The following is a 27,571-nucleotide window of genomic DNA, read 5'->3' on the forward strand; positions in this document are numbered from 1 at the left end:
TGTTTCTTAATTTTTATTACATGCATCCATACTTTAATGAAGACTGACATATAATTTAGATTTAATGTGTATATTTTATTTTACTTGCTAGGCCTATATGTTTCCATTGAATTATGATAATAACTTAATTTTAACCCTTGTTTTCTACGTATTCAGTAAATGGCGCTTGGGCCACTATGGTTCTGAACCCTTCAAATAACTTAAATAACTTATATTATATTATATTATATTATATTATATTATATTATATTATATTATATTGTATTATATTATATTATATTATATTATATTATATTATATTATATTATATTATATTATATTATATTATATTATATAAAAATTATGTTGATAACGGATGTACACCGATAAGTAAGTTTTTAATTTGTTATGGGGACTCTTGAATCTCAGGAGGAACAAATTTTATTTTACAACAGCGCAACATAATCTGCTTGGCTGATTACCCAATTTTTTTGCATTGCATTTAATGCATATGTATTTTATGTATTTTAACACGATTCAATTGAGCATAGTTAAAATTTGGATTATAAAATAATGGAATGCTAAGCTAACATATTATTACTGCATACTAAATCAATACACTCTTGTGGTTCGTTAATTCTCTGAGATAAACATTATTTTAAGAAATACAGGAAACGAATACACAGAATAGCCTATCAAGTTGTTTGTGCATAAGAAGCTATTTTAATCTTACCTGTCCTCAATTCACTCCGAAGTTACTGTAATAACATTATAGCATTATGTCCATATAGAAAAACTACACTTTCCAATGGTGAAATAATAATTAATTACACAAATCGGTTAATTTAGCTTCCGATATTACTTCATACAAACACAGAAACATTCTCCGTAGGCTATGATTCATAGCTTTCGATTGTTGTTGACCAAGGCCCCTTATAGACGAATTCATTTGTTTATTTCATTACACCGCCTTAGATGGCAGTTATTTTAATTTTGAAACTCATTTATCTAATTAAATATCAGTCCTATCAAACTTTTTGAAAGAATAAAACTTATCGGAAATGATTTTTAAAGAAATGTTTGTTATGTAACATTTTTCACAAAAATCAATAATAAGCGAGATATTTCGATTTATTTAATTCAGACCCCCTTATAACCCCCCTTTTAAATAATGTATTTTGAATGCCATATAGCCTAAAATCTAAGTTACAACGAACTTAATTTATATTCCAATTTTCATCGAAATCGGTTCAGCCATTATCGCGTGAAAAGGTAACAAACATACAGACAGACAGACATACAAACAAAAATTGAAAAAAAAAAAAAAAAAAGCGATTTTCGGTTTCAGGGTGGTTAATTATATATGTTAGGACCAATTATTTTTGGAAAATCGAAAATTACCAGAAAAATTTCGGCTACAGATTTATTATTAGTATAGATAATAAGAACTTGTGTAATCAAGGTGCATATATTTATATCCTGTGATCTAAGAGTAACTTAATATATGTTAATATAATTTTCGATGCTCTGAAACCTAACAATATGCTGATTAACGTAAAATTATACATTTTATAATGTGCATTGTGTAGGTCTATTTATGGATGTATGAGCATGTTTTCTATCAATTGCTACGTACGTATTTTCTTTCCTTTAATGCTCTGACGCATATCAGTGAAACTTTGAATATATTTATTTCGTCCTAATTTTACGTTAAACGTCGAAAATGGCCATTAATCTGTCAATTTTAGATCATCACAGCGTTAAATTGTGTGATTTACGTACTGCTATTATGCGTCTGCTCTCCATCATCATGGCGGCAAGCGCAAGTTCAATTTGCCCCGGTTTCCTCGTTCCGCGCAGCCGAGACTGTAGGGCTTGTCAACGGCAATGAGGCAGCTCAAAAACTTTGCAGCGATAATGAAGCAACACACATTTGTTCAAAACCTTTCCAACGATCGTAAAGAGTCTCATTCATTAACAAAAAATTGCAATGATCATGAAGTGGCGCACCTATTCATTCAAATCTTTGTAACAATCATGAACCAACACTTATTCACTCAAAAACTTTGTAGCCTAACGTTCATGAAACAATATTTATTACTTATAACTTTGCAGCAAATATGATATGATGATAATGAAGCAAACAGACATTTTAACGATGCTGACAGGGTGTACCTAATGAAGCAAACTTAGGCCTATTTACTCAAAACTATAGAATGATGGGATCTGGCCATACCGGATCAACATTCACTTACTTTTCAAAAATAAGATAATTTAGCAACAATGAAGCAACAACACTCCTTTCTTCATTCATTCAGACAAAACTTTACAAAACTATGACGATACGATGGAACTCATTCATTCAACAGTGGTAGTGGTTATGGACAGTGGCGTAGCATGAAATTTTGAGCAGGGGAAGCTAACTCAAGTTGTCTTTCATGCAATATGAGAAAACGTATTACAAAAATACAGTCTTAAAATAAATAGTAGTCAATTTCAAGTCAGCAGTCGAAGATTGGTTGGAACATCGTAAGTAACACGACCTCAAATGATACGTAGTAAAATATGATTTCACGGTTTACACATATCTCTTAACAAATAGACACCTATACGTATAACATTAGCTCACTCCCTGTCATACTTAGAGAAATCACAATATTAACGGGCAATAGATACAGTATTAGTATCATTACGTAAGTATGCGTCTGTCTTTTGGTTGAGTCCTTCATTGACAGCAAGGGAGTCGGTCATTTGTTTTTTAAATCACACTTTTGTTCGTAAGTCAGTCTTGATAATACAATTGTCCTAAAAGAATTCAAGTAAATTAGTGTCAGGAACTGTTATTTCGCTCATTATTTATTATATCAGCCACAATGCACACTAACACTTCAACTGAACACAACTGACGAAAAGGGATAACTCGGAAACCTACTTATTTTAAATGTTAAAGCTAGCTTCTTGCTAGCCTGACTAGGGTAGTTTAGTTAGAAAGGGATGGAAAATCTGCGGGGTGGATTACACAGAAGAAACTAGTCTGCTTGGAAGCTGGTGTGTGCAGGCTTCTTGTTTACTGCTGCATCACAAATCATCCTGAGCTGCCGCATCACAATATTTAACGCGTAAATATAAATTCTATTAAAATTAATAAATAATTTTCTCCATAAACTACAGGTTTATTATGAAATTATTATTAACTGGGGAAGCTAAGCTTTTTAGCTTACATTGACGCTACGCCACTGGTTATGGAGCAAGTCAGTCAGTTAGTCAAAAACTTTCGAACGAAAAGGTAACACGGTGCTAATGGAGTACGTAATTGTAGCATGGAAATTACAGTTGAAGGGTACACGGGAATAACGATCAAGGTCCATTTGAGAAAGTTTCGAGAAAAACGAATTTTAAAGTTTAAGCACTTAATACTTTGTTATGTGTGTATTTAATAGAAATTGACGTAGTGGAATGTCAAGAACGATGATTTCTTATTACTAGCTAGACCACATGATAGTACTTCTTTTCCACTATAAGATAGCATTATTAACTCAATTTCGATTTTTGATGGACCTTGATCGTTTTTCCCGTGTACCCTTCAGTTGAATTAGAAGCATGCGGAAGGAACTTTCTAAAAAGCCTATGTATCTACGACAAATCTCACAGGTAGTGCTAGGCTTCGAATCCCGTCCCTTCCTTAAGAAGCCGTCAGCTAATTTGAACTACGACAATGTGAAGTGGAATCTATAAAATAAATCAGATACTTAAATAGTGTTATTCTTTTGTAATTCAGGCTCATGGTTAAACATTGTCTGTGGTGATGTGATGAATACTTAAACTTTCGCACAATCAAATCCACCCACTCACGTGTTACGGATGACAGTGATGTGGGAATCTTGTCAGATGACTGAAGAGATAGTATATCTTCAATCTAGTCTCGAAAACGTGCACGTGCTTGGTACACCACAAGCCCCTCAACGTGGTCAAGCAAAGATATGATAACGATAAGCTTCATCAGACAATTAATGTGTAATTTAACATATCAATCAAAATCATAAAAAATCATTTATAATAAAGCATATAGAAAATATTACTCGTACAAGACTCGTTACTTAATTACAAATTATCTTGATGATATTGAAAGCAAAATATAGGTACACTTAATCTTATGGCAGTAATTTTTACTTAAATATTTAAATCCAATTGTTTTGAATTAAGTTATTACATTACACGAGAAACACACTACAAAATACAATTACGAATGTCTGTAAATGTCAATTTTGCACGCATTAGTCCGCCTTGACTTAGGTGCATTAAGTATTAGCTTTAGTTAGTTGTCGGGACACAGCTAGAAAAGAAAGTAATTTGTATCGTTACGTGCTTTTTTGGAAGGATTCCGTCGGGACGTTGCATTCATATTTGCGAGAGAATTTTGAACAAACAGTAAGTTAGTCAAATTTCACAAGCAGCGGGTCATATGGTCAATATAGCGCGAGACAATCGCTTAATACAACACGGAGCAGGACAAGATAAACAAGAAACAAGAAACAATTATTAGTCTCTTCAGTAAGAAAATGTCTACTTTCCAACTTGGAATCGAACCATAATTTATAGTCAGAAACATTGCTGCTTCATTCCCAGGGGAAAACATGCAAGAAAAAAAAAAGGTCACTCTGGCCATTTAATACAATTAGTAATAGTGATTATTATTATTATTATTATTATTATTATTATTATTATTATTATTATTATTATTACGTACGTCCTCACAACTTTTACGAGCTTCAAGATCAAGTTCAATGAACTATATATATTATTTTACTATGCCCGCTTCTTATCATTTATACATATTATTGTCTCCCTGTAGAATATTTGATATTACACATGCTCAACAACACGTCATAATTTTATTGCTATTTGGTAAGTACTTATGAATTTCTCCGGTGCACGTAATTTGAGGAATATTTAACACGTGTAATTTGAGGAAAAATTCTTCAAAGTTCCTTTGTAATTTGAGGAATAGGCACAAAATATTTCAAGATAATATATTTTGCAACATTTTACACGAAACAAGATTTCCCCCCCCCCTCAGACCTACAACTGGCATATTGGTGTGGTTCTTTTTTTTTTCCTGTTTATGAAGTACAATTACTATAGTCGCGACGCTGTTATTCCCGGCGTGACTCCTATTTGCTTACGTCTTAGGAAGTGAAGGCTCTATAAAGTCTAAGTAGGTAGTATCGTTCGCCATTTTTGTTCTTTAGTTGCCGAGCTACCATACGAGGAATCTATTTGCCACACCGTTAAACATTATCATGTCGTAGCTCCTATGATAATAAATCAAAAGCACTGTAATTGAGCAAATAATTGAGCGGCAAATAACATCTTCGTGTGCTTTCTGCGAACGCCAACGAAAAAGCCAAAATGGCTGGCGATTATATTAAGCATTTATCGAGCCTTAAGAAATGAATAACATCTTTATAAGTGAATCACAAGACGCACACGTTTAAATGTAGCCGACCTGCAACGCGATTGGCTGCCGGAAATTAGAGCGACGGAACTTATAACTTTTTAACTCTGTCTTTAACTTTATTTTTTTTAATACTGAATTAAGATTGGCTGTTTCCCTAGTCATGCTATTTGCGTATTTGACCAGCTCAACTCTATGTAGTGTTCCACGGCTATAAGTATGAACACTTCACCGACTGAAGGAAACAATCAAACTGAACAGGACGTTGAGAGGGATTAAAAACAAAAACAAATTACTTATACAGCCACTTTCAGGCTAGCAAATTGGTGAATACTACACACGTTCAAAATAAAAAAAACTACTACAGACACAGATCATTTATTCCTCAAATTACAAGGACTCCCTTTGAATCAACAAGCGGAAACCGTCACTTGTTCCTCAAATTTCATGTGCCCTATTTCTCTACCCTTCGAACATCGTTATAGTGTGGCAATAGATCAAACATAGAGCTTCCGTTCTTGCGTCGTACATGATGTCATTCCTCCACACCCATTAACACAATGAGAGGCATGACAGAGAGATGGGCCATTTTACACTTTAAGATTACTCTGATATACGCTAACGTACTAGGACTAGAACAATGCTATATTACACTAACTAGAGTTTAAACCGTTCTTCACAGGAGCAGATCTGCACACTTCCATAGAGTCAAGCCAAAGGACTTAACCCTCGCTCCAGTCTGACCAATAGGAGCACTTGGTTTCTGCGCCCTTTGAAACGTTTGTCGTCTGCCTATAGTAATGTCGAATGATAGTGGTAAACGAGAGTACCCTGAGAAATACCCTCTGCAACGTCTGCTTTGTCCACCACAAATTCCATCACGACTTGGCCGGGGATCGAACTCAGGTCGTCTGGATGAAAAGCCAGCGAGCTAGCACTGTAGCCACAGACGCGGCTAATTTATATCTTAAGCCGAAAGCGTATCTTGGGAATGAATCTTGAAAAAGGCTTAAGAACACACAGCTTGTAATTACAGTCCTGAAGCATTTGACATAGAATATGATGGTATAACAGAGGGTGAAGTGAAATTGTAAATGTGTGAATGTGTCAAAGACCTGAAAGAGTAAAGAATTGTATTTATCTTATTAGAATGAGCGTTGTAACTGACGTAAGAAGAGGCATTAGCGTTAATTTAATGAATGTCTACAGTCTGCAGTAAACTGACGGGCGTGGTCGAGACATGATAAGCGGAATTCGTGCTCCAAAGCTGTGTTCGATCGTGCGTTCGAATCCCGCTTAGATCAATTAGTATATTTTTCTTTTTAAATTTTCCCAAACTCTAATACAAATGTCTGGAAATTCCATAACGAATTCTCGGACTCTTCTCGAAAAAAAAAAAAATATCTTTATCTTCTTACTACTACATTACATCGACGAGAGATAACCGCGCAATTAATACAGCAACGTTAAGTAACAGTCTAAAAATCACTGCGTGTTAGCCACGACCATGTCTACGAACCCATTTTGGACAGGGCTACGTGATACCAATAATATCTCCGTCGATGTTTGTGAGGTGAAAACCCGAGTCTTACTGACACCTCATAATGTATGGATTCTGTCGGCTGTAGGGACCGGTCGTTAAGGGTTATTTTACGACGCTGTATCAACATCTAGGTTATTTAGCGTCGGAATGAAATGAAGGTGATAATGCCGGTGAAATGATTCCGGGATCCAGCACCGAAAGTTACCCAGCATTTGCTCGTATTGGGCTGAGGGAAAACCCCGGAAAAAATCTCAACCAGGTAACTTGCCCCTACCGGTATTCGAACCCGGGCCACCTAGTTTCGCGGCAAGACGCGCTGACCGTTATTCCACAGGTGTGGACCCGGTCATTAAGGGAGTCATGTGGTTAGGGCGGTGCGCGTAGGGGATCTGTGGCATGCAACTCATTCCATATCGAGAGTTAGCGCAATAGATCTCAATAGGTCGCAGTGCTGGGCCATCTATACCCCCTCAGTTAAATTCCATTCCAATCCAAGCCAGGACCTCGTGTGCCTATCTAAAAATGTAAGATTAAAATATGAACTCAAATCAATACTTTTTGAGTTCGTATTATAAAAACAATTATAATACGAAGACTTTTTGAGATCAGAAAATATCAGTGTCGAAATCCTCAGATGTAGGTACTATTAAATTTTATGGCATGATCTAACTTAATTCCTCCACATTTTAGACAACACTCTATTGCGAGATTATCCCGCAGGGGCACAAAATGTAACACTCCAACAGTTCTAACAAATATTCACGTGATATTACATAGGCCTAGTATCTGGCGCCTACTCAAATATTTGCATCAGACGAGCTTCTCATGGCTTGTATAATCCATGTCAGAGTCGGCCTGAGTGGCGCAGTCGGTAGAGTGCTGGCCTTCCGTGCCCGAGGTTGCGGGTTCGATTCCGGCCCAGATCGATGGCATTTAAGTGTGCTTAAATACGACAGGGTCATGTCAGTAGATTTACGTGGTATGTGAAAGATCTCCTGCGAAACAAAATTCCGGCACACCGGCAACTCTGATATAACCTCGGCAGTTGCGAGCGTCGTTAAATAAAACATAATTTACAATTTCCATGTCAGAGGCCTCTTGTCATCTACTATCAGTCATAGTTCCTTTATAGCTGTCTCATCCTTGAGATGAAGACAGGAACATGAGACATAACATGACCCCAGCATGCAAGAGTCTGATTATTTAAAAGTATATAATACGATCATGTTATACTCGTAAAATAGATGTTTTATTATTTATGCGGTAGAACTGAAAGGACTACAAAATACATGGACAGAGACAAGGCAGAAGAGTGTTTACTTCTAGATTCTGAACTTTTAAATAAGGTTTGAAATTTTTAGAAAGTTTCCCTAATTTACATTTATAAACAGAATACTGCTAAAATTTGATGTTATATGACCCTCATATGTAAGTGACCAATTTTTCTTGATTTTCTGAAAATTACTTAAGGTGGAAAAGTAGCATTTTGAAACTAGATCCTTCATCTGTTGTATACTCTTTAAAAAAAAAAAAAAAAAAGTGTATAACTGTGCATAGCACAATATCTAAGGATACGTAGTAACGCACGCTTCTAGAGGGCTCTGTGTTTGTTGGAGGAAAATAATATTTTGGCAGGAGGGAGATACGTTATTGTATTCAATATATATGGAAACGTAAATACGACGTAATGTCCGTTAAGTTGTTATTCTAGGGAACGCCTCAGTTCCAGCAGAATCTCGAGAGATCTGTAATTCCGAAACTATCGAATATAGAACACACTCGTTTGTTTTGAAGTCTACAATCTATACTCCAGTTACTTCCCACATAAAACCATATACGGTATCCTGTCCGAAGACAGGTCTCAACCTCACAAGTGATACCAACGAGGCATCACTCATAAGACAACTAAGCCAGGAGATAATAGGGTAGGTTGGCTACACATCGCCGCTACATATTATACTAATCAGACTTCAGATGTATAAAAACAATATTGTCCTTCCTCTGACACATACCGTCAAGTGAGATGTACTGCCTGATAATAGATATACTGTACTTATCAGCCAGAACCTTAATCAGAGATAATATACCCATTGTAAATCCGTAATAACTTTGAAATGTCCATTAAATATTAACTGATTGTTATTAGGGCAAGTAGTTTAACTTGCACAAACAATTTCACTATCTCATTGTTCGATCTTCTACGTATCTTCGTCTCTACACATTTATCTCTTCGGTTATTCTATTCCATGTATATGGTTTTCTAAAAGTGATCAAAGTTTTGCTATACCGCAGCGAACAGCGAAGCATTATTACTGTCAAGTGAAACGTTCTAATGGCAGACTCTTACAGATACACGGCAATAGTGTGCACGGAGTGAACGAACACTTGCGATTGTATGTTTCTTTTGTTAGTGTATTCACTGACAGAAAAATTGCCGTGTAGTGAGTGGTACAGCTAGGGTTGCCAACCCTCTCGTATTTCCCGGGATCTCCCGTATTTACCCCTAATTTTTAACAATCTCCCGGCTCCCGTATTTTTCTTCACTTCGAGCATTTTTCTCCCTTACTTTTGCATAATGTAAAAATTGTAATTCTAAACATGTGATTTTGCCGTGAATGATGATTGTTTATACGATGAATTTTGTTGCTCAAGAGATGCATTAAAATGTGCAGTCTTTATAAAACGTAGGCCTAATGCTTGCCAATAATGTGTTTTAGTGCTCACTCGTTGAAAACCAAACAGTATTGATGTTATAAATTCGGAAAAAAAAAAAACTGGCTAGTTTTGTTTTAAGCATATCAAGTAGTAATGCTCATACAAAGAGGGTGTTTCATCCCTGAATAATAATATTTGGTCATGTTCGAAACTGAAGCGCAAAACATATTTAATCAAATCAGAGCTGAAAACTACAGTTAACTTCAAATATTACGCGAGATAAAATCTGTCTTAAAATACTCTTAATTTAAGCCTAGCTGCCGAAGTGTAGAATAAAGTTGTTTTTTTAGTAACTGAATTGAATAATGTGTCTATTTTCTTTGTGAAATTTTGTCGATTTCTTGGTCTCAAGTATTTTCTTAAAAAAAAAATGGCAACCCTAGGAACAGCGCAGATTTGTTCGTTCTGTACAACCATCCGTCTATCCCAGTCATCTATCTCTGCCTATTTTTCAGTTTACACGTAACCATCCATCGAGTCTGTCATTACAGAGAGAAAATTAAAAGTTGATGTGCTTATTTTTATGACGAATTTGCGTGATATTTGTGGACCAACATTTCGAAGGAATAATTATGACGAGTTCCGTACAGAAGTAAGCTAATTTGTTATACATTTTAGTTTTATTTATAAAATGATACAAAGTTCAAAGCACACAATTCATTTTATTTAGTAATTCTATATTACAATTTTAAAATATTGTAATATTCATTAATTTCCATGCAATATGTTTTTACAGTTCATACAAATTATTTAAATCAGAAATATAATAGTTAGAAGCAGATACCACCACCACCACCACCAGTACCAACTACTACTAATGAAACAGGATCGCAGTAAAATACCTACATTAAAACATATTTTTCTATCTGGAGTGACAATAAAGTTAATGAACTTAAATTCAAAATTGCTTAGGTCGAAAACTTTTTTCATTTCTTTCAATATATAATACTCTGACCAATATACTCTCAAAATAAATACTATATAGAACTCTGACTAATATACTCTCAAAATAAATACTGTACAATGAAAATCAAATAACTCTAACTCGATATGAAAAAGCTATTTATTCTGTCTATATGTATACATTTTCAATCGCCTGTAAACTCTCAACTCCTCTTTTACCTCTTATCCCCTCACACTCCTTTGCCGTACGGCGTCGGAGCATTCTCTGCAATCTGTTCCTTCCGCTCGCGAGTCGCGAGTCTGCTCAGCGAGTAGAGTACAAATCGTGTACAGTCAAGGCCTAGACCATCGTATCCAAATGCTTGCTTTAACATTTGATGTGTTTCTGCAGACGTTTTCCCGACTTTGAAACAAAACTTACGCAGACGCGCTGCTCCCTCAAGTCTGTCATTGTGAAATCGTAAAGTAAGCAACACGTAACAATGGAAAAACGCTCACAATTACTAATAAATGTGTCCACTCAGAAAGAAGTAGCTTGACTCACAAGAGATGCATGAAGTGTCACCTAGCGGCATTTTATCGTACTAGAGCTCGTCGCGCGCCACTTATGAATTTCAGGAACTTTTGGGTAGCTCCTCATAGATTCTCATATTTCATCAGTCGTGGTAAGGCATCAGAAGTGCTCTGCTTATTGTCCAATCGTGTATCGTGATTATGAATAAGGCAGACAAGTGTTACATTTCTTCAATTTTGTTGCAACCATTTCCAGAAGGGGATAGAACTGATCTTTAGACATCCGAAAACAAAGTGAAAATCCCTCTTCATCTACCAGAAATTGAGGCGTCGAGTGACGAAGCTCGCCATAAACCCGCCTTTCTGTATTTTTTTACAGGATGCAATCACATCATTATTGTTGTATGTTAAGCTGTAATCATGCACATTGCTGCTACATACATCCTGATCAAATTCATCTAGCAACGTCTCTGCCATTCCAACACAATGATGCATTTGTAGATTCTATGAAACTGACGCGACACAACTTCAGAGCAGTATAAACACCGAGCCCTAGATGCCTTGTTAGCACGTCAGCATAGCGTGTATGTAGCTTCAAGAGATAAAACTATCTGGTATATCAAATGATAGTCTCTTTCTCCCCCTTTTCTCCATGAATTCAATGTTTTCTGGAAGAATACGACACCATCCCCTAATACTGTACTATATTAGTCTCTCTTAAGGGGAGGGGCACGAGTTGAGACTGCCCTCACACATAGGACATTTGGGATGGAATAATGTGCATGCACTAAGGCTCTTCCTTTCTACAGAATCTCCTCTAGACCTACCCTCAACTCCCCTACAATCTGCAGAATCCTTTACCTTTTTACATACACATCACAGAAGTTACTCAACCCTGGTCCCACAAATTACCATGAGCCCAGGAAAGAGTCCACGGTATATAGCACTACCACCAGCAACTAATAACCACTTATTACGGAGTTCAAGTTAAATGGCAGTCCACAGCCGACTCTGCATCTGTTGCAAATTCAAAATGGTGGTGATGATGAAAGAGGGGAAGTGTAGATGGAGTGGAGAGTGTTTAGTGGAGTACTCCGAGAAAAATCCTCTGCAATGTTTACTTTGTCCACTACAAATTCCATCACGACCTGGTCGAGGAACGAAATGGGCCACTTGGATGGAAGACCAATGTCATAGCACTTGGGCTACAGATGCTCCACCATCCCATTCCTTCTTACTCAGTCTCAAGCACTGCTCTTCCATTTAATAATTATTTAAATTAGGTAAGTTCTTTTAATTCTTTTATGCAACATACATATACGCAGTCGAAAAGTTTCAGCTTGCTTTCCTGAAATAGTATGTGTAAAATAAAGTTAGAGGATTTGGAATAAATAAATTTTAGGAGGTGGTAATTATAATTAATGTTTATTAAATGATTACGTAGGCCTAATCATGTATGACTATGAAATGATAAAACTACAATCATGATTCATGAAATCAATGGATATATAACATCTGAGTGCAATGTCTACTTACATTATATTACAATAATACATAGTAGCTAATTTATATATACAAAGTGATTTTAAGAATCAACTTCTTTCAAATACATACATTCTAGTGAGAACACATCAACTACAGTCAATGGAAACTTGTGGTTTGAAGACTCGGTTTTTATTTTATTTTAACAAAACATAGCATAATGTACATAGTACTGTAACATGAAGATTAGATCAGACTGACTTTGTATCCAAACTAATCTATGCCACTCAAGGGCTGCTGTAGTGTTTTTATCCACCATGTTTTTTTCAAAGACTGATAAAGTGCTCGACAATCGAAAGATACTGCTGTTTGTGAAGTGTACATCTGTCCTACTTAATGCTCTTCCCATTGGCTACAATTTGGTGATTTGTGAATGAGCAACACAATTCTCAAGTTCAGGTCAACAGTTTGGTTACCGGTACCGGTACAGTACTGATTTCATACTACAGTATATCAAACTAAAAATGTACACAAAATGTTCTAATCTGCATGCTCTTTGTTTCCACTTAAAAATTGAATAAGAATTTCATTACAACAGCTAAATTACTCTATCAAGAAATAAGACTAGTTTCCACATTCCAATATTTTTTGTCTTAATTAAGAGTAGATAAAGAGGACCATTTTTCAGAATTAAGTCTGGTGCCCCCTTTAAGACAGATATCACTGAATTCAATGGATATACCCAAGCAATTAGAGATTAATGGAGTCACAAATTCCGTATATAAGTCCTAGTTAATTAAAAAAAGTACTTGACTCCAAATACTCAAAACATGAGCAAGACCACTGTCAGTGTGTGGAAGTGGAACATGATGAACACGGAACATTACAAAATCTGACCAAAGAAGATTGATAACAACAATTGACTAGCCGCCCAGAACAAGGTTGTAACCCTCATTTCTTATAAGTTGACTTTTTCGTGAATAATGGTTGTTAATGATGCTCTATATGTAATGCTTGTACTCACATTAAAATCAGCACACATGTCTGACTGTCAACCTTGCTCAAAAAAATTAAAAGTATGTACAGTACAATGTGTTTTTTCCCTTTTTTTTTAAGCATTTCGTATTTGCTGGTTACAACCTTGTTCTGGGCGGCTATTCAATTATAGCTCTTGCCAAGCTTAGATGGCCTCATGGCTAACCCGAAACATAATAATACGGGCGTGCTGTTAGTTATGCAGCATTGACACGTTTATCTTCCTGAAGTTAATCTGATTCTGAATTAGAGCAGCTGCTGGACTGAGGTAAACACGATGTCTTTTTGCAGTTAATGGTTGTCTCTTACAAGCATCTTATCAGACATTACGACATCAGATCACTGCAATACCTCTGAGGGATCACAAGTCCAGCAACAGGCAGGATAAGAAAGTTATGGCAACGAAATATTTGAAATACTAAAGCAATTACAGCAGGCTCATCTTCATAAATATAAACATTTGCGGCAAGATAAACTGTCCTTTCTACTCAGAGTAAGGCCGTCTTAACTTTAACAAAGAGATTATTTTTTTTTTGTAACCAATGGAGGGAACTTCTCTGTTCATCATTCACCCATTCACACGAAGCCAGTTGTGTAGACCAATTTACCAACAGAGTTGTTGCCCATGTGCACCATAGGAGACTGGTCTGTGGTACACCCGCGATAAGAGATGAGAGGATGATGGAGATTCATTGGGATGTCACAGGGGAACCAGAGCTCCTGAAGAAAATCCCTGTATACCTGTACCACGGGCTTGCCCAAGTTGCCCAAGACAAGTTATAAATCGGGAGTACACCGGGGATTGAACCTGGGCTCGTAGGATTATAAGTTCAGTGCTCTAGCCACCACAGTAGCGCAAGAAGATTATTCACTTCCGGATTCTAAATGGAATTTAAATATTCTTGCAAATAAAAACACTCATGCTAAGGTTTATAACAATTGAAAAGTGATGGACTGAGAGATGGCAGAAAATGTAGAAATATAAGGATGGGGATGATGATGATGATGATGATGATGATGATGATGATGATGATGATGATTTGTTGTTAGTACACCAGTTTTCCAAGTGGAATCCTGGCTTAACCTCCTGTTTTTAAATTCATAAATGAGGCGTTCAGAGTTAAAGTGGATTAAGTCACAAATTTTCATAAATTGAGTGTAATTCATTTTCTGACTACCTGAAGTTGGATCTTTACCGAGCAGTAATGGATCAAATCTTAATTCCAAGCATTCGCCGGTAGGTGACAACAGTCACTTTTGGCTCAGATTATTTGTTCACGATGTTCTGAGTCATAGTGGATCAAGTCACCAAAGCGTTGCATCAATTAACATCACAATATTTTATATTTGATAAATCTAGAATTTGAGAATGGAGCAATAAAATTATTGCTAGTGAAATTAGATAATCCACAAGAGCAAGTTAACTTTTAAGTACTATTATCTCAAAACTATGTCTCGTGGACTTGATCCACTTTAGCTCTGAACGCCATTATAATGACAGTGTTGGAGCAGACTCTCTCAGAATGTTGTCACTTCCCTCGCCATCTTCTCAATAATTTTTCATTACCATATTACCCATGTTTATCATTCCACTAGAAAGTGCCTAGTTTCTTCGCCTGCCAACAGTATGACATCCTTCAAAACACAGTAGCAGTCTCATATCTAAAGAGTCATTTGAATGAAGAAAGAGAGGGGAACAAGAAGAAGAGGAGGAGGAGAAAAAAGAAAGAAAAAGACAGAGAGAGAATATTCTGTCGAGAGCACAGATCCGTTTACTGAACAATAAGGTACCGGTACCTATTTCACTTTCATTATATTTAACTGTCAAGATACAAAATAGCTAAACATTTCCATTGAACACTAGGTACCGGTAATTCCATACCAATATAAGGAGAACTACTGTGCCGTTTTCAAGCTACGCAACAGCCTGCAAGGAGGCAGGCAGCATAACAGTGACGATCCTCTGATAAGTTGCTAACATTCAATGGTTAAGTGGAATCATCCTAAAAGGTTGGTACATATTATAAAGTAGCGATTATTTAAGTACGTGACATACAATCTGAGTCACAGAGAATGACAAGAAGAATAATATTTTACAAGAAATTCCTTAACATCGCCATACCCAATAAGACTGCAATTTGTTATTAAAAGAAAAAAAGTAACAGGGCTATTTTAGACAAAACAGAAACGGTTATGTTTTTTTGCTAGTAACAGAAGAGAAGTCACAAGAAATTGGAAATCCCTCGCCCGATCTGTACGTGTACTTTAAAAGAATTTAATGGAAATATTAAGAATGAAATTTCTCTTATAAATCTCTAAGAAATGTTTCATGTAAATTAGAACTGTCTATATGCATGCAGAGACCATTTCCAACAATATTTATGAAATTCATGAGTACAAAGACTAGTCCCAGGTAATAATGTTCCATTGACTTAATTACGGTAATGAGAAGTGTCTGGTCTGAGAAAACCACGAGATAAGAGGTGGAGTGGGTCTGGTCCACGTGGGGAATGTGCATGGACCTGTCCCTATGCCAGCATATGATTCCTCGCTGTCTCAGGTTAGGTAGATTTTATTAGGTAAAGGTTGGAGTGGGCCCAGTCTTTAAAGGAACTCACTGTACTTTGTTAATGCATTAAGAAACATCCAACTTTGCCCATTTTCCTACTGAGAGTTATGCCACCATGTTTTGTGACAATGACCGTTGTCAGTATGCTAGTGCTACCTACTTGTAAGCTGTTGTATTGCTTAAAAATTACACTTTATATCGCACTCATTACGGCTCCTTTTCCACCGAATTACAATACTATCTCAAATGTTGCACTTTAATATATCTGTCAATCTGAAGATTAAATTCGCCACATTACTATAGCTTAAATTTAAGTCACCTAAATTCCATGATAATTAAAAAGGAATGGAAAGGGAGAAAAAAAAAACGAAAACAAATACAACTAAAATAATACTGAAGTTCCTGAAGATGCGAGGCTTGTTATCTGATTGATGCAGCTGAATCACTTGGAAATTTGTATCAACACTTAAAGAGAAATTCACTATTTCCAGCTCAAGATACACTGCAGACTATTGGCTTATCGTGCCCGCCTTCATATGTTTCTATGTTCATATTTCCTGCTTTGTTCTTCAGAGGTTTCTGGAGTTTCACGAAATATTGTTCTCATAAACTCCTGCAGTTCCAATTGAGACAATAGCCCAAGGAAACCTCTGTTAGCAAAGGCGTCACTTACTGGGACATGGAATAATGGTAGCTGGTCGTTAATTAATCAGGACATAAAAATGTAGAGATGGATGGAAAAATTTCCAGGCCAAAATACTGACAAACAAGCATTCAAATGCTAATAGTATCAATAATATTACCGGAAACAAGATGGATTAAAAAATTATTTTCTTTTCTGTAAAGAATGGAATGGGTAGATAATGTTCAATCCTCGATCAGAGATTATGATTTAAAAATGACGGAAAAGTGACTGGGTTTTATTTTTTACGTGCTCCTTAAACTTCCAAATAAAAGTCGTGTATGGTATGAGAGAACATCTGCAATAGGTATCGGCATTTTAAAAATACATTATTCTGGGGAGGGCGGGGTGGGAGGGGGGGAGGAAAACACTATTTAGCACAGGACATTAAACAGTGATGTAAAAAATTCGGCACTACTTCATTTTACATTACATATAATTCTGTGGCTCAATAAAATTACACAACTACGTGACAAAGGAAGCTTTTAATAGAAAAAGGAGCATCTTCTGCGGACCTCTGGAAAAAGAACCAAGGAAGAGACTAGTGAAGTGCTTTGTTTGGAATGTGGCATTGTATGGGGCAAAAACATGGACATTACGACGAATTGAAGAGAAGCGACTAGAAATGTGGATATGGAGAAGAATGGAGCCTGTGAAATGGACAGACAGAATAAGAAATTAAGCTGTGCTGGAAAGAGTGGGTGAAAAAAGAATGGTGCTGAAACTGATCAGAAAGAGAAAAAGGAATTGGTTGGATCACTGGCTTAGAAGAAACTGTCTACTGAAGAATACACTGGAAGGAATGGTAAACGAGAAAAGAGTTCGGGACAGAAGAAGATATCACGTGATAGACAACATTAAGATACATGGATCATATGCGGAGACAAAGAGGAAGCAGAAAATAGGAAAAATTGGGAAATGCTGGGTTTGCAGTGAAAGACCTGCCCTTGGACAGAACACTACTGAGTGTTCATTTCAAAGTGTGTCATGACGTCACTGTTGTGAGTCAGCGATTTGAAGCGAGTTTCAGCTTTTATATCAGAGAAGTTACCTATTAATCAAGGCGTTCAATCTGAACTTGAGAACGTGTACGGTATAACTTGAACGTCGTAGCAACAGATGGTGGCCTGTACGGTCTGTGTGCTACCATAACCTCTTTCGAACTGTGTTTTGCTCGGGCAAGTCGTACGCAGGGTATTTGTTATCATCGGTTGCATACGGCAACATTCCACAACACAAATCAAATGCTCCGTGTCCATATTGACAGTCGAAGTTATTGTCAACAAATACTGTACGTAAGTAATCGTCTTAACCCTCTCCCCATATTCCGACAGTACGTGTTTCCAAACAGTTCACATTCCTGCCACTACTGGAGTTACTGTACATATCGGTAAGTACTCTTCAGAATGAACGCCGTATTTGCTAGGCAACTTCTCTGGCACATAGGTAATACGCCTCTGCGGAAGTGTAGGAAGATTGAATTGTCTAGGCTCATCAGCTAGCCACATGACGTCATATAGCGAGCCATGACACACTTTGAACTGAACACGCAGTATGTATGTATGTATGTATGTATGTATGTATGTATGTATGTATGTATGTATGTATGTATGTATGTATGTATGTATGTATGTATGTATGTATGTATGTATGTATGTATGTATGTAAATGTGAAAACAATTTCAATAGGTATACTATAATTTGGTAATGTTCTGCTTGATGTAAACTGTGTTGTAATTACGACTTCATGCAGATCCGCTCTTTCTTATGACAAGTACCATGCACGTTCTTTGTTACGAGGAATATGTAAGAAAATTGTATGTAACAATAATTAGAGTTTAGTAAAACATTATTTTACAATTATTATAAATATAATTTACAGAACACTAATAACACTGAGACAACATATCAACTATATATATACTATGGAACTCAGGTGAACCTGCTGTGAACAAATCCTGATAAAGAGGTAGCCTATACCGACCAGCGGATTAGCTGAAGAAATTCCACTGCACATTGTTGACTTCACCTAGTCTTCACCTATGTCATCACTCTCAAGAATCACCTTAAATGAAAATGGTTGGAAGATGTATCCTGTTCCTTCATAAAATTTGCTCATAAATTCCACCCTGTTAACAAAAGAGAGACGACTGATAATTGAAATGTTATCTTCAGAAATAAAACATCGTATGCGAACAGTTCTTGAAACACTATGTCATTAAATGCCTAATAAAACAGGGAAAGATAACTTATGTAAAATAGTCAGTGTGTCGGTTGAATAATGATATATTACTTTACAGGCATACTACTATAAATGGAATTGGACAAAATAGCCATTCTTATCCTTCGAGTGTGCTCTTTCTAATGTGTAATGAATGACTAATTGTTGCAAAAACTTTATAATTTTTTTTTTTCCATTTAAGGAAGACAATTTTAGTACTTCGTGTCAAATATTATAAAATACAGTAGAATAAGCAGTATGTTTTGTGTATGTGTGTGTAGTCAGCAGTCCGAAGACTGGTTAGAACCTCAGAAGGAACACCAATGAGGCATTACTCATGAGACAACTAAGCTAGGAGATAATGTGGTAGAGTGACTACCTACTTCCTATGAAATGTTATTTTTACACTGGATAAATTCATTTCAAAAACTTTGAAAGTTTTTCTGAAAGTAAGACTCTGAAGAATGAAATTTCAAAATAAGCTTTGAAAAACCATTCCCCAGGAGATATAGGACACACTAACAATGATATAAGAGTTTTGGAACTTATACAAAACACAGAACCGAGATAAAAATGTTATGCATTTAGAATTGCACAAATACATTAAACTTTAAGATGCCAGGTACCCTATCCTCATTAGTAATAGTAATCTAAATATGAAGTACACATACAAATTCATCCAGTGTGCAGAAATTATGTCATGGTAACTACAAGTAACACGAAGGAACGTGATGTATGGGACAATCCTGTATAATTATGTTGAAAAGTCTTGTTAGAAGATTTCTATACAAGAGCTCATACAATTAAAACTGGTAACGATATTGTATAAATAGACAGCGGAATTTAAGCAGAGGTCTATTTTTTCCCTTCAAACGTACAGGCTTGAGGTTTAATACTTAGATTTTTCATGGTTATGGTTTAAATAAAGGAGTTTTATAGTGCCTAAAAATGTCTACTTCGACGTTAATGCCTATTTTTAAGTTTTCATTTATTTTTGCATTATTTTTTTTTAACTATTTTTAAGTTCGTATTTATTTTTTTGCATAATTTTTCGCAATTGTCTACTGTTTTTTTAACAGCCTGTACTGCTTACATTCCAAGATGGATAACAACCCTTTCTTTATCTCACAATCGGAAAGTTCATCAATGAGCAACACAATACAGAAGTACCTGCAGATCATTCATTTTTATTCAATCTTAAAATTCCAACTTTAAAAGTCCCCCACCCCCCACACACTAACGCTAAATATTCGCAGCGGTGTAATTATAATTGTAAATTGTATTCTTCATATTGTAGTTGTAATCCCCTGGTAAAGGGGAAACTAGGTTAAACTACTACTACTACTACTACTACTACTACTACTACTACTACTGCTGCTGCTGCTGCTGCTGCTGCTGCTATTTTATATTTTATAGAGCCTAAATAGAACAGTTTAAAAACTTATTTTAGGAGCCTAAAATGCCACTTTTTAGAGCCTAAAGTTCCGCTCTCTGTGTATGATATAAGCAATAATGCTACACAAGTAACTTACAATTAATATAGTACTTTTTGGTAACAGAATGATTTGTCAACTTTATTCCGTAAGTTGCCTTTAATTGCTGTTTCCATTCTTATACACAATGTCGACAAATATCTAGTTGCCAGTATTGTGGTTAATACCATGAGCTCACATCTTTAGTACTGGTACTGGTATACTTGAATCAATGCCATCATTATACGTTAAATATACAAATAAAGCAGTACGTACCAATGCAGTCGAAGTGTGTGAAGGAAGGCAGACAGACCTTCCATCATGACCAGGATTGCCACTGTAAGCACTGCCCATGCAGCAAACATTACGAATAGCATAAGACTGTTTATGTAAGACGAGGGATTGTCTGGATCTGCCGCTCCACCACTGAGACCCATGCTCAGCACCATGTTCCATAACACTTCCGACAACTCTGCAATCAAATTATAGAAATTACCACCCACAAACTAGATTTGCTACGGTGACTAGTGAAAAACTATGATTTGTGCTAATAAACATGCAAAGACTGTGTGGTTGGTCCACTTGCATTCCTATCAGAAGATACTGTAGAAGGAAAATTCACAAGGTCCAAGAAAACGTTTGTAGCACCTTTCGTGCTTCTAAAGGAAAGCTTAAACGATTCAGAATTATTTGCGGGATTGCCTGCTAGAGAGTAAATATTACAAGAGGAGCAATAGATATTTCTGCTTGAGTATATCTGCTATTTGACTTTTTCTGTATTATATAGGTCTATCCTATAAAAATGAAGAAAACTTACGTGCGTGTGCTAATGAAAGAGCCCACAGCCGCAAGTAAGACGCTGTATGTGATATTGTACTGAGGATGTATTCAATTGTGTGAATTGCTTGATGAATGAAAACCTCGCCCATTCCTTCATCTTCCTCATGTTCATTATGAACAGGTGATGAACTTGGTGTTTCAACATTTTCGGGAGTTAGTTCGAGCCCTTGGTTAACATCACCATTTCTTGATACCTACAAAAATATAAATTCATGTAAAAATTTTGCTTTCATACGGTACATTTTGGGTCAATACAAGAAATGTACTAAGTTGCTGTTACAGATTTCAAAGACATATTTGGTCCGATAAGTATAAATATTATAAAATGAATGTATCTATATTTGTTTATTTCCGTCAAATTACTTATCTTTTATTATAAACCATCAAGCCATTAAATTATGACATGAAAATGGAATATATTGTTGAACTTACAAGAGACGAACATTTTCGCCATGAAATGGCGTCATCAGGTTTCGTAATAGTGGGAAACAAACAATGAACACTTTACAAATCTGGTTATTTAACATACTACCCTTAAATATACATGTAAACAAAGATTAATAGAACAATAATAAAATCTTGATAAAACGTAACAGGTACGGTTATTAAAAAGGTAGGTTACATAATGTAACATCAGTAGAATTTGAAGAAAATAATCAAGTTTATATTATAAAATGCAATAACATAGTTACGTTTAGAAACTAGTAAAACAATGTTGAGATAGTAACAGAGTATACAGAGTGTACAAATTCGGTTTTGAGAAAACATTATCTGGTGGTGTGGAAAGATATACTTGTGTTAAAAGAGGATGTAAGTGTGTGATGAAACTTTCTGATTCAGATATTATAATGGAATGCAATGTCGATCATAACCACGACACTTGTCATATTGCAACTTTAAATAAAATTATGAAGTTATTCGAAGCAGCGTGTCCGCCAAGTACAAAACATTTTTAACCTACCTACTACCGTAGACAGTAATTGACAGTCCTAAATCTGAATAAAATGAGAAGGGAAATGTTTTCTGGCTTAGTCTAGCAAGGGAACCAATTGCAGTACACATATGAAATCAACCTGGAAGCAACTGGGGTATAGCTCTAAGACAAACTGGGAACCGATTCACAGATTTGGGAACCAATTCCAATATGTCCCAAATCCTAGCGCCACCACTGAATGAAGACGTTGTTAATGAGAATGTTTATAGCTAATAACTCTTCACATTGACAGTGCAAATTATTTTCTCTTTAATAATGCAGAAATACAAATAATTTGAATGCTAGTAGGCCTACTTTTAGTAAATAGTTCTTTTTTAATAATACCAAAAGACCTACATGCTGTGATTTTTTCTTGCGTCCACAACAGAGGATGTAGAGAGGCTTGCCAAGAAGTAGAGTGGGAATGCACAACAAGGCAACAACAACAAAAATCTGCTGTATTATATCTTGACCATCAAACATGAACTCTTGACAGCCTGCTCCTGTAGGTACAGTACTCTTGAAGAGCATCATATTGATAAACAGGATCAGAACTGATGGCGCACAGGATGGTCCGTATCTGATAATGTCCACTGTAATCACAAGATATCACAATTATTTCTTTTAAAGCTTTTATTTGATTTCAGATTATGTGGGTAACAGTGGCAGCTCGTTCATAAGTGCTGCAGAGCCTTAGTAATATCCTTTCAATTAAACTAAACACTTAATAAAAATATTCATTAAGAAATAGACATATCTCTGAAGTTGGAACTTTCCCTGGATCTTCATTGCTAAACCAAAAAAGATGTGTGGGCTGCGTTCTGCCTTAAATGTGCTGGAAGAGACTACAGACTACACCTAAGAACGAGCTGTAGTTCTTGATATCCAGCAAGACCAGCACGTTTAACAATGAGCAATTTCTATGTGACTGTCTGCATTTTCTAACGTTTAAATGACATTTTGATTCTTACAGGTACGCCTACTGAGTTATTGGCATTTAACATTGTAATGCACCAGAATAACTTACATTTTGTGTCTAGTGCAGGTTTGCAGATAAAAGTTAATCAACGTCAAAAAAGTTTTTATATTTGGTAATTAATTTTTACTCATATCTGAACTTAACAACAGGATAACACATATGACATACGTTCTATGGTATTGAGATATGGGGACATATGTGGCAAAATGAAAGATAAAGCATATCGATGGCTAAAAAGTGATACCTCGTATCTGTAAATTTGCAGGTGAATCAGAAAACTGTTTTAAAAATTAATTTTTCTCAAAATAGACAAACTTGTTATATATATTTCTGCTCTGCTCGAGGTCAAAATATTAGATCACTGTCCAATTTTGTGAAAATAATAATAATAATAATAATAATAATAATAATAATAATAATAATAATAATAATAATAATAATAATAATAATAATGTGATTATTATAAATAATAATGTAGTTAAACTAAATTACCATTTTTGTAGATAACAAGGTACCGGTATCAATTCTTAGCCATTGATATATGATGAACACGTTTTAAGGTAGATTGGAGTGAACACAGTTTAATGAAAAGAAATGGCTGAATGTAGTAATGAAATTGTATTAGCCAAAATATTGAGAATTACAAATAAATAGATAATAAAATTCTTAGAAATATATTTCTGGAAAGTACAGTACAAGAAAAGCGAATAAGGAAGATAAAGAAGTTAAAAAAAAAGTAAAATAAATATAAAAATGCAGGTGTCTATGTGAAATGTAAGCAGACCTACCTATGTACAAAATTGTATGTTGGTAAGTAAAGGATAGCTAAATAACCAGAGGTCGGTGCTATTATACAATATTATAACACATTGCAACCAAATTAAACAAAAATTATGACACATATGACATTGTTAAACAACATTGATCCTAAAAATTCAATACTCAATAAATTTATATATTTGAGAGAAATTTTTCGAATTTATTAGAGCTGCATTTACCATTTATTCACTTTAAACAAGCATATGACAATAAACAGAGCTTATCTGTATGGAGTTCTAAGAGTTTGGTATTCCTTTTGAACTACGATAATCCGTTTAAGATGATATTAGAAGATACCATGTGCAAAGTTAAAATACAGGGAAGTTTATCATGTATTTGAGGTAGAAAGAGATCTAAGGCAAAATGATTCAGCATTATTGTTTAACATCATACTAGAGCAGCAATGGGGAACAGCCTCTCTCAGAGAGCTTAGTTTCTCCTGCTAGCTAGTTGTATTGTGTTTTATTTATTTACAGTCCATAGTATTCGTACATCGCTTCACAGGTAGTACATGGAACACGTCAAAAAATTTTAATAGTACCACAGTCTAATACATAGTCACGAAGCTCAGTACGTAGGGAATATGCATCCAATGACAGTTGAACTTTAGTTGCTAGCCATTAGGATCGCTACTATCACCTCATCACAGACAATGTGAAATAGTACCAGCACAGTCTATTGTTATTAGTACTCTCAGTTGCTAATCGCTTGGAGTGCTGTATTGCGAGAAATGCAAAAAATCACCTCAAGCTCCGTGACTGAATGATATTAGACCGTGATAGTGCTACAAAGTCTTAATTAGAGTCATAGTTTAGTTGAAATATATACAAAAGAGTTTCACAATACTTATACTAGTACAACCAAGTGGTTAGTATCGATACTTAATACAGGACAGAAATATTCATACAGCATTGTTGTATTTAGGCACTCATGTTGACTGCTCTTTTTACAATACGAGTTTCCCGTCTCTGTACTAGAGAAAGTAGTAAGAAATGTTACTTTGAATCCAAATGAGAACAATTTTCAATAGGACAAGACAATACATAACATATGCTGATGATGTATTGATACTGGGACGATCGGTGAGAGCAATCAAAGAAATAACAATGCAATTGAAAGAAACCACATCAAAGCTGGTCTAAAGATAAACGAACTTAAAACAAAAATATATGAATATAGTGGAATAATGAATATGGTATGAAGAAAAGTTACAATTGATGGAATGGAGTTTGATGAAGTTAATAGCTTTAAATATTTGGGAGCCTTAATAACAACAAATAATGATATAGGAGAGGAAATGAAGTCAAGAATAGCTGCTGGAAATCGATATTATTATGGTCTGCAATATATTTTCATATCTAGAGCTGTAAGCAAGAAAGTTAAAATAAATATTGTATAAAATCATGGTAAAGCCAATAATGAAGCATGGGGAAACTTTGAGATTAATGCCTGGGAAAGGAAGATTTTACATAAAATATATGATCCTGTTACGCAATATGAAGCATGGAGAGTAAGGTCAAATGATGAATTAAGAAAACTCTACGAAGATTTTGGATTTAGTTGTGGACATCATGACGAAGAGATTGGAATGGGCAGGATGGGACATGTTGTAAGGATCATTGAGGACAAATTGGTGAAGAAAGTTATTAATGGGAAAAGAGAAGGAAAAAGAAAGAAAGGGCGACCAAAAACAAGATGGATTCATGAATTAGAAGAAATGTTATGTTTTATTTAACGACGCTCGCAACTGCAGAGGTTATATCAGCGTCGCCGGATGTGCCGGAATTTTGTCCCGCAGGAGTTCTTTTACATGCCAGTAAATCTACTGACATGAGCCTGTCGCATTTAAGCACACTTAAATGCCATCGACCTGGCCCGGGATCGAACCCGCAACCTTGGGCATAGAAGGCCAGCGCTATACCAACTCGCCAATCAGGTCGACGAATTAGAAGAGGATTTGAGAAATCTTAAAGTTAAGAGGCGGAGAAAGAAGGCTAAGGATAGGAAAGAATGGACTACATTTATAAAGGAGGGTAAGGTTCTCAGAGAACTGTAACGTCCAACCGAAACCTTGTATTCATTTACTATTAGAGAAGAAAAATTAGCTCCGGCGCCGGAGATCGAACCTGGTCCTTGGTCCTATGTGGAACCAAGGACCCGGGTTTGATCCCCAGCGCCGGAGCGAATTTTTCTCTTCTAATATTAATTGTTATCATAACAGATATATTCTGTAGGACAAAAAAAAAAAATCTTTACATAGATTCTTGTATTTCATGTACTAGTATGTGATAGTTTACTCACAAGTTTCCTGAGAGCAGCGTTCCTTTGAACATTCTTTCGTGAATTGTGGATAATACAAGACCCACTTCATGAACATCATTGCAACCATGTATGCAAACAGCAACAGCAGAAACAATATTTGTGGCACAAATTCCAAAAGAATATTAATCTTTTTACGGAAATGTCTGAAATAGAGTTAAAAAATAACTATTTGTTAGTCATTGTGAATTGGTGAGAGTAATTATATAAAATTTAGGATAAACATAAAACAAATAATTTACAATTTTAATTTAATTGTTCAACAAGTCACATAGTTGATGCATAATGTATAAGATTGCCAGGTTTTCAAAATGAAAATAAGGGAGATTTAGTAAATTATTGCCAAAATTATCCCATCACTGCATTATCGATACGTTTTATCTTTAGAAGGATGGTACCAGTATATAATACAGCCGACTAACGATAATTCATATGCAATTAATTCGCGATCCTTTTGTTTGGGGGAGGGGACGAAGTAACATTCTCATTTCTGTTTTTACTCGATTTACTCTCTTTCTCCCTCCCTTTTATATAAATTTGCGATCTAAAATAAAAAAAAAGAACAATCCTTTAAGAAACGAAAAAGATGACATTATTTTTGTTTAAAGTGTCTAAATGTTTTGAACTGTTTCTCATTTTTCACTTGATTTTGAAGCATATTTTAGCAATTAAATTTGTCAGAGTTACTTGTACTGGACTTTAAATAATAATAATAAAAAATTTTGCGGATAATTCGATATTTAGCAATAGTTTTGTGCGTTAATTACCGCGAATTATCGGGAGTTAACTATATATAGTTGTAGCCTACATAAAAGTAATTTAAAACCACTATTAATACTTACCACTTCTTTGTATTCAATCAGAAACTTTTTCATATTAAAAACCCCTTTATCAAACAGGTTGAAAATTAATGATAATTGTCATTGTAGATTGTACTTAAAATATTTAATTACAACAACATTTATTGCATCATAGCACTACACATATTTACCATTTGCTTTATATTCATTAAAAAATTTTACATAATTTTTTTTACACTTCTGAAAAACTCTCTACAAGAAAAGTTGAAATT

General features: G+C 35.3%; 1 protein-coding gene across 1 annotated transcript in view; it reads right to left on the reverse strand.

Moving 5' to 3' along the window:
- Positions 1–12,514: 12,514 nt before the first annotated feature.
- LOC138694742 (V-type proton ATPase 116 kDa subunit a 1-like) overlaps positions 12,515–27,571 on the reverse strand; it is a 128,865-nt gene continuing 113,808 nt past the window's right edge. Inside the window, exons 12-16 of the mRNA XM_069818749.1 lie at positions 26,482–26,645; positions 22,740–22,975; positions 21,387–21,603; positions 20,846–21,041; positions 12,515–19,005 (exon numbers count right to left, since the gene is read on the reverse strand). Coding sequence (XP_069674850.1) covers positions 18,906–19,005; positions 20,846–21,041; positions 21,387–21,603; positions 22,740–22,975; positions 26,482–26,645 — 913 coding nt within the window. The 3' untranslated portion in view covers positions 12,515–18,905. The remainder of the gene's footprint in view (positions 19,006–20,845; positions 21,042–21,386; positions 21,604–22,739; positions 22,976–26,481; positions 26,646–27,571) is intronic.

This window comes from Periplaneta americana, chromosome 2 (assembly GCF_040183065.1).
Source record: "Periplaneta americana isolate PAMFEO1 chromosome 2, P.americana_PAMFEO1_priV1, whole genome shotgun sequence".
Taxonomy (NCBI): Eukaryota; Metazoa; Arthropoda; class Insecta; order Blattodea; family Blattidae; genus Periplaneta; species Periplaneta americana.